Consider the following 12,441-nt stretch of genomic DNA (forward strand, 5'->3'; position numbering starts at 1 on the left):
CAAGCATCTCGACCGCCTTCTCGCCCCTCTAGGTAAATTAGCTAAATCCTTTATTTCGGACTCCAACGAATTCTGCAACAAGATCAGCACCATCACCCAGCCAGGCAAAATAATGAGTTATGATGTGGTTGATCTATTCACCAATAGACGTAGCCCTAGCCATCATTAGAAGAAAAGTTGAAGACATCCGCGCTAAACCTAAACACCCATCTCACAGTAGAAAGCATCATCCGCCTCATCCATTCCTGTATAAGTTCAACATACTTCACCCGATCTGATAAAATCTACCAACAAACCCATTGTCTACCTATGGGATCACCTCTCTCCCCCATCATCACCAAGATCTACATGACAGAACCCGAAGACAAGACCCTCCTCAACTTACCCGTCACACCAATATGCTGGTTCCGGAAAGAAGACGACACATTTGTCATAATCAACCCCACCGATGATCCCATCTGCCTTCTCAAACACCTTAATGCCCAACATCTACGCATGAAATTCGACGTCCAAGGAGAAAAAGACAACAACAAACTCCAAACAAGTGTGTACAGGAAACCAACCCGCACAGACCAATATCTTCACTTCTCATCTAATCACCCACTGCAAGTCAAGAGAGGTATAATCGCCACCCTAGCCAGAAGAGCAAAGAACATCAGCTCCACAAACCAAGGCCTTGAAGTCGAGTTAGAACACCTTCGCCATGTCTTCATAAACCTTAATCAGTACCCAGCTAATCTAGTCAACAGAACCATCAAGACCACCCTCAACCCAAAAGACAAACCACCACGTCAACAATCATCCCCGTTCATCACCAGTTTACCATATGTGGATACAACCAGCCACCATATCTGCAGATTACTAATGAAGCAAGCCAACATAGATGCTGTGTTCCAGAGAGGCCCTTCAGACGTTGTCTACTACATTCAATGCAAATGTGGGGACTCGTACATACAAACCCAAATACCCTTCATGTATATATTTCTCCTTGTTCATATGTTGTGTATCATTTGCCTGATAACGGGGTTAGGGTCTACACAGAAACGTCGCATCCACTGCAGTAAAGAGTTTGTCTATTTATAAAAAAGTGTTCCTCTTCTCAAACCTATTCGACGATTCATCTTTGACAGGCAGTTACTATGCAATGCATTCATAAGGAATCTTATTCAAGTGGCGTTGACTGGAAGCTGACGGGGGTGATCGGGCCACAGAGGCCCTGCAAAGCAGTTAATGCAATAATATTTGCTTTTTAAAATTAATGGTAATTATTTCAAAATAATTAAATTGAAACTTTTTCAGGAATACATTGAATACTGAACATTTATATAAAGAAATGATGTTTTGGCATACCATCAAAGTGTACTTCGGGCCTCAAATGACCCACGTGGTGGGATAAGGGTTAAAGGTAGATCACTTGGTGATATGGAAGGGGAAGAATCACAACAATAATGCTTTGTAGTTATTCTGATTCTGGTTATTTATGTGTCATAAATTTCTTGTTGGCTGTTATTGAGTCTGCGTTTAAACTTTTTTTCGCCTAGCAATAACCCCAGACAGCAAAGCTTAAATGCTGATAACGTAGTACAGATATTTAAATACAGACTTAATACCAAAATGTGTCGTCTGGAAGGACGTCCAGCACGTATGCCGTGTGCGGCCAGAATGTGCGCCGGCGAATGATCTTTGGCACCAGGAGTTGTTCAGGCTGTCAGTGTAGCTGGTTGTAATCTGGTTGGTTCGAATCCAACGATCCTTGTGTGGCGTGGTTACAGGTGGACATCCACTTCGGAGACGGTCTGCAACGACGGCGTTTTGTTGATAACGACTCCACAAGCGACATATGTTGTTCCTGTGCACGTTAAACTGGTGTGCAACGTTGCGCTGGGGTGTTCCGGTTTAAAGCCTTCTAATGGTTCGCCTTCTTTCATTTTCATTTAGCCGTGACATAGAGAAATGCAAGCATATTCTTCCAAATTTGTGTTTTTCGGACCCATCGACGTCTAAACAACGATTTGGGTGACAATGATTCAAGGTTTAGAGCCAGACTTTTAAAGGGCACGTTTTATACCTTTTTTTCACGGTCTTCTTGAAAGCAAGAAAAACGCATGCAAAACAAAAACTACCGACGGATCAAGAGATTCAAGCAGCAGTTAAGCCCTTAAAGAATGCCAAATCTCCTGGATATGACGATATTATCACTGAAATGTTAAAAAGTTCTGAAAGTGTCAGAAACCCAAGCGTGCTTTCGACAGGGATATTCCACATTGCTTAATGTTTTTTTCTTTAAAGTGCAATTGTACAAAAATGCGTATCAAGGACGAAAAAACCGATCTTGCTTTTGTTGATTTTAGAAAGGCATTTAACTCTGTTAGCCGTGTTAAGGTCTGAATTGTTGGTAAGCAGGTGTAAACAGGAAAATATTACAAGTGAAAACGTGTGAGATGCAAAGATAGTGAATGTTGTGAATATATTCCCTGGTGGTTTAAACAAGGTTGTATATTAAGCCCTCTGTTATTCCCATTCATTCTCAATGAATTCTCTCTCTCTATTTTAGATACAATTTAAAAAAGGAGGTTCGCTTATTCGCTGATGTAACTGAGATATTGTTGTATTTTTGTTCAAGTTTACCACTTTTTTACTTGTTTATAGGTACAGTACATGTGGTCAACGTATGACATTGATAGGTACAATTGTGTTGATATACAAGATTACAAAAGCAATCAATGATATTTCTATAAAAAAATCAGCAAATGGCATCAGATACCATGATGCCATATGTATATGTATGGGTATGGGGTGAGGTGAGTTGAAATTGGGTTTAACGTCGTGCTTGAGAATATTTCGCTCATATGACGACGTGCATGCGTGTGTATGTGTATGTGCGGTTGCTTGTACAAGCCCAGACTTAAGCTGGTTTTATGGTGCTAGCTCACCGAGATACCATGCCGCAGTGAAGCATGAATACCCCACTCAGACACATTATACTGACTCCGAGCCGACCAGTCCTTGTTGTACCCATTAATGGCGAGCGCCAGGCAGGGACCAACAAGTACCATATTTTAACGTCTTTTGGTATGACGCGGTCGGGGATCGAACCCGAGACCTTCCGCTCTCCGGGCGGACGCTCTAACCACGGTATGGGTATGTATGTATGTATGTATGTATGTATGTATGTATGTATGTATGTATGTATGTATGTATGTATGTATGTATGTATGTATGTATGTATGTATGTGTGTGTGTGTGTGTGTGTGTGTGTGTGTGTGTGTGTGTGTGTGTGTGTATGTATGTATGTATGTGTGTGTGTGTGTGTATGTATGTACATACGTACGTATGTATATGTATGTACGTATGTGTATGTATGTATGTATGTATGTATGTATGTATGTATGTATGTATGTATGTATGTATGTATGTATGTATGTATGTATGTATGTATGTATGTATGTATGTACGGGTACGTATATGTGTGTATGTATGTAGATACGTATGAATGTACAGGTGGATATGCATTCAATTTGTATCTATATGAAATAAGGATGACAGACAAAATCATTCATCCCTCTCCGTATAGTGCTGGAAAAGTGTATGTAGAGATGACCAAAAGGAGAAAAGTTTGTCAACACCATAAGAGGAAGAATAAACATATCTTGTAATGTCATAATTCTTAATTATCTCCCTTTTCACATGACTGATAAAGGGTACAGTTGAATTTCTGCTGTGTCTAAAGATAACTTGCTTTACAACAAGTGTTATAGCATTAATTGGACTATTATTTTTTCCTCTAATTCCAAGTAAGACATTGTGTTTTGTGAAATATAACGGAATATTCAAGTCAGTTAAAAGGTTTTTCCAGAGATATTGTTGTTGATGTTTGAGGATGATATTATACTTGTATATGATGTGGCATCTCCATGCATGGAGTCTAACTGTAAATCTAGCCAAGACAAATGTTAGAAGGTATTTAGAAGAAGTGGGCGTCTTTGGACAAACGAAAACCTGCTCTATAAAGGTAAAAAGGTCTTAGAATTTGATTCATATAGATATAAGGGAGTAATTTTCACAACTACATGTACAGTTAAACTGAATTAAAGGTATGTTATAAGGAGGCACACCTGCATCAATAGAAAACCATCCGTCATTTGTATAAACTAGGTATTGTTGATCCATCAGAGTTTCTGGAACTAAGATATTCGACACACAAATACAGCCCATTTTATTATATGGTTCTGACTGACTGACTGACTGAGTTTGATTTTACGCCGCTTTTAGCAATATTCCAGCAACATCACGGCGGGGGACACCAGAAATGGGCTTCACACATTGTACCCATGTGGGGATTCGAACCCGGGTCTTCGGCGTGACGAGCCAACGCTTTAACCACTAGGCTACCCCACCGCCCTTATATGGTTCTGAGGTGTGGGGAATAAACTGATATAGAAGACTGAAACTGTTCACCTATCCGCTTGCAATCAATTTCTGAGACACCGATTTTTTTGTATATGGACATGCGGCCGATATCTAATATATATGAATGCAGGTTGTCACTGTGCAAATCTTAAACGAAATGCACAGTAATAGTATCCCACAGAATGGTATGATAAAACATTATGCTTATACATTGTGGATATGAAACCTATGCAACGGCTGTATGTACTATATTGTTCACACATGAATTTGGAATCGTATGGATTGCCCAGTTAAACTGTTTAAGCAAGTTATAGATATATATCGTCAATCTCGAACAGTAAAATAGAAAACAGCTCGAGATACAACATACACTAATGGAAAACGGTAACTGTGCAAAACATAAAATTGCATAAATAGAAGTAATTTGTAAAGTTATATAAAAATAACCCTAAATAAACATGTAGCAAAGCACTTTGCATTATATTTGATGTCATGTATCGCGCGTGACATGTGCGTTTTGTGCATAATGAACTTCCTCACTTTTTGCATGCTTTTTGACACCTGATTTTCACACACCTGTTATTGTACATTGAAGACCGGTTGATTATTCTCTAGCCTCTGAATGTTGGGGAAAACACGTTAATGTCAATATGAACTGCGCGTACGTCAACCCACAAATTACAGAAAATCAACGTCTGAGTGCAGTGCGTATGCACGAGGCTGGAATGGCCCAAAATGAAGTTGCCAGACATTCTGATGTTCATCGAAACACGACCTCATCTCTATGGATCTGTTTTCAACATAATGGGAACATGAGAGATTTGCTCGTACCGGCCGTTCACGTGTGACGTCACGTCAGTAGGACAACCATATTCGGCTCACCAATCTAACGAATCAATTCGGGACTGCCAGTTTGACTTGACATACATGTATGTATGTATGTATGTATGTATGTATGTATGTATGTATGTATGTATGTATGTATGTATGTATGTATGTATGTATGTATGTATGTATGTATGTATGTATGTATGTATGTATGTATGTATACACACATGTGTGTATGTATGTATGTATATATGTGTGTGTGTGTGTGTGTGCGTGCGTGCGTGCGTGCGTGCATGCGTGTGTGTATGTGTGTAATATTATGGAAAATTCTGTATAATAACCATCTTAGATCAGTCCTATATGTGCACTTCCATGGGATAATATTAAATATTTTCCAGTCCTTTGGTGGGAGATTTAGATTCACGCTATCCCAGTTTTATTGTAGTGTTTTGTTTTGTAGTGTTTTATCATAGATATATTTGCTACCTTTTTCACTGAATTTTAGTTTAGACAAATTAAAAGAGTATGTCGGTTTAAAGTAAAATCTCAAATATTTATCTTTAACATGTGTGCAATAATTGCTTGTTTGACCCCTTCAAAGGTCCGGAAATTAGTTCTGCATTTATATAGATTTATTAAAGGATACAAATTTCCTTTCTGTTGTCAACATATCAGATACAAACACAACTCCCGTGTTATATCAATATTAATACAGAATAGGTCTCTTATCAACCAATATGTCATCAATACACTTCCAGTTTGGCTGCTCGGACCATTCCTGGCTCATGTCCAATCAGTTCCAGGACTGTACGGAACCGACTGAGGGAGCACAACATCCGGCCCCGACGGCCTGCAATTTTTCTCCAACGTCACCAACAGGCACGTCTTGCCTGGTGCAGGAGACAAGAATGGGATGGTGCTTTGTTCACTGATGAGTCGAGATTTAATCTTGACTGACTGACTGACTGAGTGACTGACTGAGTTTAGTTTTACGCCGCTTTTAGTAATATTCCAGCAATATCACGGCGGGGGACACCAGAAATGGGCTTCACACATTGTGCCCATGTGGGGAATCGAACCCGGGTCTTCGGCGTGACGAGCCAACGCTTTAACCACTAGGCTACCCCACCGCCCTTTTAATCTTGACAGCTCAGATGGCAGCGCAAGGGTGTATAGACGGCGAGATGAACAGTGAGTAATCAGCGCATATTAATAAGGATGAGAACGGGGTTATATTAATTTAATATTGACGAAGGAAGACGGCAGGGGTTAGATTTAAGTTAAACGGATAAATACTATATACCATAAAGAGATTATTAACCTCGTGTGTTTCCGAATCATTAATATCATATATTAGGTATAAGGCCAAAGGCTCGCATAATACAAATTTTATTCCCAATTTAAGATAAGGAAACACACGAGGTTAATAATCTCTGTTAACTCCACACCTAGTACGGATTACATCACCAGTTTCTCGTTGGGGTTATAATTGTCACGGGAAGTTCGGCAAACATCCTGCAACCCTTGTTGGTTGTTTGGTCGGCTTGTGAGCATTCGGGACCTGGTTGGGGATTTCAAGAGGGGTTGTTTTTGGACGTGATGACGACATTTCCAGATTGGACGTACCACTTACAAACACGACGTCCCATGCAATTCCTCTTTTGACTTGCACTAAGTGCACCTGTGGTTATTCGATTTCAGGTAAACAGTTGGCTTGCTATTGAATAAGCTGTGTACCTCGCCGAAGCGGCAAGGTGACCTTGACTTTTCACGAGCTTGTGTCATCACTGTTTGTTAGTGATTCATACCTCAGAGGTAAATAGAGTGCAGTCGACCTTGGAAGCTATTCATTATGATTATGAAAAAGTATTTGTTAACTGCCTTAAATGACAGATAATGTCATTATAATTGTAGTCATGTGCCATTATATCTGTGTCAATGTTTCATTGCCATGTCACCATGTAAACATCCAACCAATCATGCAGCAAGTAGTATAGTTGAGTCACGCTAAATGATTATTGTGGGTGTGCACTCTTTCTGGTACGTAAATATTATAGAGATGGAGATTAGAAATTCAGAGGCGGGAAACAATGAATGGCGAAACCATTGTCTATTTATAAAACAAGACAGTACTTCTGTGAACCGAGACTATTGTGACGATCCTATTCCCAACGGTTTAGTTTTAAGAATAAAAAGAAAAGTGTCATAAACATTCCCCCTAGGGTTTCTTTAATTTGCATTGTCCTCATTCTTCATACCTCTCAAAACGCTCACACCCACATACTTAGAAATGATAATTAAAAAAGGGAAGCGTTTGGTAGGCTTAGAAATAGGTCGAAAGGCCTGTTCACATAATGCTGCTATATGGGGTTTAAAATAAGATAGAAAATGTGTTGGTATATAAATCACTTTCGAATCAGACTGAAAGATTAGAGAAAATGACGTATTAGTATTACATGGTTTGCAAACGTTCTTGCTGCATTAAATGTAATTGTTCATAAAGTAAGCAAGGTTAGCCTATTGCAGCATAGAGGCGCACAGAAAATATAACCTACGAGTCAAGGTTAGCCTATTGCAGCATAGAGGCGCACAGAAAATATAACCTACGAGTACATGTATATCACAGTAAAACGTAAATGGGTGAGTGAGTGAGTTCTTGTCGCTTTTAGCAATATTCCAGCAATATCACGGCGGGGGACACCAGAAATGGGCTTCACACATTGTACCCATGTGGGGAATCGAACCAGGATCTTCAGCGTGACGAGCGAACGCTGTAACCACTAGGCTACCCCACCGCCCCAAAACGTAAATGTCGTCCGTTCGGTAAGCTTGGATTTAGCATCGAGTATTTTGAGGTTGGGTCATTTCATTCGGAAATAGTTGCCGATGTGACGATAAATTTTACCTCACTCACTCACTCATTCGGAAATAGTCCACTGTTAACGGACGATGAGCATCTGTGTATATGCTGCGGCGTTGTGTATGCATTGCTAGGTACTATCTATCTGTAGCTAATCTAAACACGTGCATTCACAAAGACGACCGCCTGAAGTGAAACGTGCCAGTCTAAGAAAATGAATGAAAACTGCGTTCGTTTTATTGGTTTCCGACCCGCGAAGAATTCGGTTTAGAATTCATCTTCAGTAACCCATGCTTGTCGTAAGAAGCGACTAACGGGACCGGGTGGTCAGGCTCTCGCTGACCTGGTTGACACATGTCAATGTATAGATCGGTGTTCATGATGTCGATCACTGGATTGTCTGGTCCAGCGATTATTTACAGACCGCCGCCATATAGCTGGAATGTTGCTACGTGCGGCGTACAACTATACTCACCCACTCACGTCTTGGTTTCCAGTCACAACACACACATGAAAACGTCTCAGTGTTTAACACACTGACACCATGACAAAAGGTAGCTTGGCACCCCAACGCAACAACCTTTCAGTTTGATAAAATGAAATGACTCATGAGTGACTGTTTGTGATAAGATGGGTGGGTGTTCTTGGTGGATATGACATATAGATCATTAGTCTTCATATGGATTGTCATTTGAGGTGGAAAAACCTATTGACTATGGTTCTCTTGAGACAGTAAAATGTCGCACAAAATGTTTTAACGAGAGTCTAAGGTACATGGGGCCTGTGCATCACTAGGAATGTCTACAGGTACGTGTGCGACCTGGTAGATTCCGTGTCCTCTATTCTGACACTGATGTCTTTGACTGACTGTGGCACAAAACACATTTTCATTTATTTGTATTCGGAATTAGTGAGTGAGTATGACTTAACGCCGCTTTTAGCAATATTCCAGCAGTATCACGGCGGAGGACACCAGAAATGGGCTTCACACATTGTACCCATGTGGGGAATCAAACCTGGGTCTTCGGCGTGACAAGCCAACGCTTAAACCACGAGGCTACCCAACCGCCCCTATTCGGAATTAAATGCCCATTAACATTGTTATTGATGACCGTGTAATATACTTTGCAAAAGTTACATTTTTTCAGTTTAATGTGAGCGGTAACTCTGTTGAGATAATATCAATCTTTTATTGCTTAGTGTCAATAAACCAGCAAAAATAAGCTGCAGCGTACGCATGCATCTGTTGAACACATCTGTTGTAAAGATTAACGTATCCATTAAAAGCACTGAGAGTGTAGAGCATGTTATCACGATTAAAATATAATACATACACAAGACGTCTTACGAAGAGCTTGACAGAAGTCTCGATTCTATCTGTCTCTCGTCCAAATCTACGCAGTTATATCAATACTATACTCGTGTAAGACTTGGGTAATTGCTGTGGTTGCGTAAGAATTACGTTTCACGGGAAAAGGGATGGGCAAGTGTGTCTATTGCGCGAAGTGCTCCATTCAAAGATGACACAACACAAAAGGACAGTAATAATATGTATTGAAAAAGAAGGTCTTGGTTTACAGAGTTGCAAGTTCCGACTGCACAGTCCAGGTGAAACCTAAAAAACAAGTTGGCTTGTTGTCACCTCGACAGTGCAGGCAGAAAGAGCCATTGTACAGATACAATTATGAAAATCAACAATAATCCGACTGATATAAATATTGCATAAATAGAAGTAATTTGTAAAGTTATATAAAAACAACCCTAAATAAACATGTAGCAAAGCACTTTGCATTATATTTGATGTCATGTATCGCGCGTGACATGTGCGTTTTGTGCACAATGAACTTCCTCACTTTTTTGCATGCTTTTTGACACCTGATTTTCACACACCTGTTATTGTACATTAAAGACCGGTTGATTATTCTCTAGCCTCTGAATGTTGGGGAAAACACGTTAATTTCAATATGAACTGCGCGTACGTCAACCCACAAATTACAGAAAATCAACGTCTCCGTGCCGTGCGTATGCACGAGGCTGGAATGGCCCAAACTGAAGTTGCCAGACATTCTGATGTTCATCGAAACACGACCTCATCTCTATGGATCTGTTTTCAACATAATGGGAACATGAGAGATTTGCTCGTACCGGCCGTTCACGTGTGACGTCACGTCAGTAGGACAACCATATTCGGCTCACCCATCTAACGAATCAATTCGGGACTGCCAGTTTGACTTGACATACATGTATGTATGTACAATGTATGTATGTATGTATGTATGTATGTATGTATGTATGTATGTATGTATGTATGTATGTATGTATGTATGTATGTATGTATGTATGTATGTATGTATGTATGTATGTATGTATGTATGTATGTATGTGTGTGTGTGTGTGTGTGTGTGCGTGTGCGCGTGCGTGCGTGCGTGCGTGCGTGCATGCGTGTGTGTATGTATGTTATATTATGGAAAATTCTGTATTATAACCATCTTAGATCAGTCCTATATGTGCACTTCCATGGGATAATATTACATATTTTCCAGTCCTTTGGTGGGAGATTTAGATTCACGCTATCCCAGTTTTATTGTAGTGTTTTGTTTTGTAGTGTTTTATCATAGATATATTTGCTACCTTTTTCACTGAATTTTAGTTTAGACAAATTAAAAGAGTATGTCGGTTTAAAGTAAAATCTCAAATAGTTATCTTTAACATGTGTGCAATAATTGCTTGTTTGATCCCTTCAAAGGTCAGGAAATTAGTTCTGAATTTATATAGATTTATCAAAGGATACAAATTTCCTTTCTGTTGTCAACATATCAGATACAAACACAACTCCCGTGTTATATCAATATTAATACAGAATAGGTCTGTTATCAACCAATATGTCATCATTACACTTCCAGTTTGGCTGCTCGGACCATTCCTGGCTTATGCCGAATCAGTTCCAGGACTGTACGGAACCGACTGAGGGAGCACAACATCCGACCCCGACGGCCTGCAATTTTTCTCCAACGTCACCAACAGGCAGGTCTTGCCTGGTGCAGGAGACAAGAATGGGGTGGTGCTTTGTTCACTGATGAGTCGAGATTTAATCTTGACTGACTGACTGACTGACTGACTGAGTTTAGTTTTACGCCGCTTTTAGCAATATTCCAGCAATATCACGGCGGGGGACACCAGAAATGGGCTTAACACATTGTGCCCATGTGGGGAATCGAACCCGGGTCTTCGGCGTGACGAGCCAACGCTTGAACCACTAGGATACCCCACCGCCCTTTTAATCTTGACAGCTCAGATGGCAGCGCAAGGGTGTATAGACGGCGAGATGAACAGTGAGTAAACAGCGCATATTAATAAGGATGAGAACGGGGTTATATTAATTTAATATTAACGAAGGAAGACGGCAGGGGTTAGATTTAAGTTAAACGGATAAATACTATATATCATAAAGAGATTATTAACCTCGTGTGTTTCCGAATCATTAATATCATATATTAGGTATAAGGCCAAAGGCTCGCATTATACAAATTTTATTCCCAATTAAAGATACGGAAACACACGAGGTTAATAATCTCTATTAACTCCACACCTAGTACGGATTACATCACCAGTTTCTCGTTGGGGTTATAATTGTCACGGGAAGTTCGGCAAACATCCTGCAACCCTTGTGGGTTGTTTGGTCGGCTTGTGAGCATTCGGGACATGGTTGGGGATATCAAGAGGGGTTGTTTTTGGACGTGATGACGACATTTCAAGATTGGACGTACCACTTACAAACACGACGTCCCATGCAATTCCTCTTTTGACTTGCACTAAGTGCACCTGTGGTTATTTGATTTCAGGTAAACAGTTGGCTAGCTATTGAATAAGCTGTGTACCTCGCCGAAGGGGCAAGGTGACCTTGACTTTTCACGAGCTTGTGTCATCACTGTTTGTTGGTGATTCATACCTCAGAGGTAAACAGAGTGCAGTCGACCTTGGAAGCTATTCATTATGATTATGAAAAAGTATTTGTTAACTGCCGAAAATGACAGATAATGTCATTATAATTGTAGTCATGTGCCATTATATCTGTGTCAATGTTTCATTGCCATGTCACCATGTAAACATCCAACCAATCATGCAGCAAGTAGTATAGTTGAGTCACGCTAAATGATTATTGTGGGTGTGCACTCTTTCTGGTACGTAAATGTTATAGAGATGGAGATTAGAGATTCAGAAACAATGAATGGCGAGACCATTGTCATTTTATAAATTAGACAGTACTTCTGTACTGACGATGAACATCTGTGTATATGCTGCGGCGTTGTGTATGCATTGCTAGGTACTATCTATCTGTAGCT

General features: G+C 40.1%; 1 protein-coding gene across 1 annotated transcript; it reads left to right on the forward strand.

The window, feature by feature from the left end:
- Positions 1 to 309: 309 nt before the first annotated feature.
- LOC124286471 lies at positions 310 to 11,963 on the forward strand. The gene is made up of 2 exons (XM_046722850.1): positions 310 to 937; positions 11,941 to 11,963. Exons 1-2 carry the CDS (start codon positions 310 to 312, stop codon positions 11,961 to 11,963), a joined length of 651 nt encoding a protein of 216 aa, XP_046578806.1.
- Positions 11,964 to 12,441: the final 478 nt, after the last annotated feature.

Source organism: Haliotis rubra, unplaced genomic scaffold (genome assembly GCF_003918875.1).
Source record: "Haliotis rubra isolate DU_JTF1 unplaced genomic scaffold, ASM391887v1 Scf384, whole genome shotgun sequence".
Lineage (NCBI taxonomy): Eukaryota > Metazoa > Mollusca > Gastropoda > Lepetellida > Haliotidae > Haliotis > Haliotis rubra.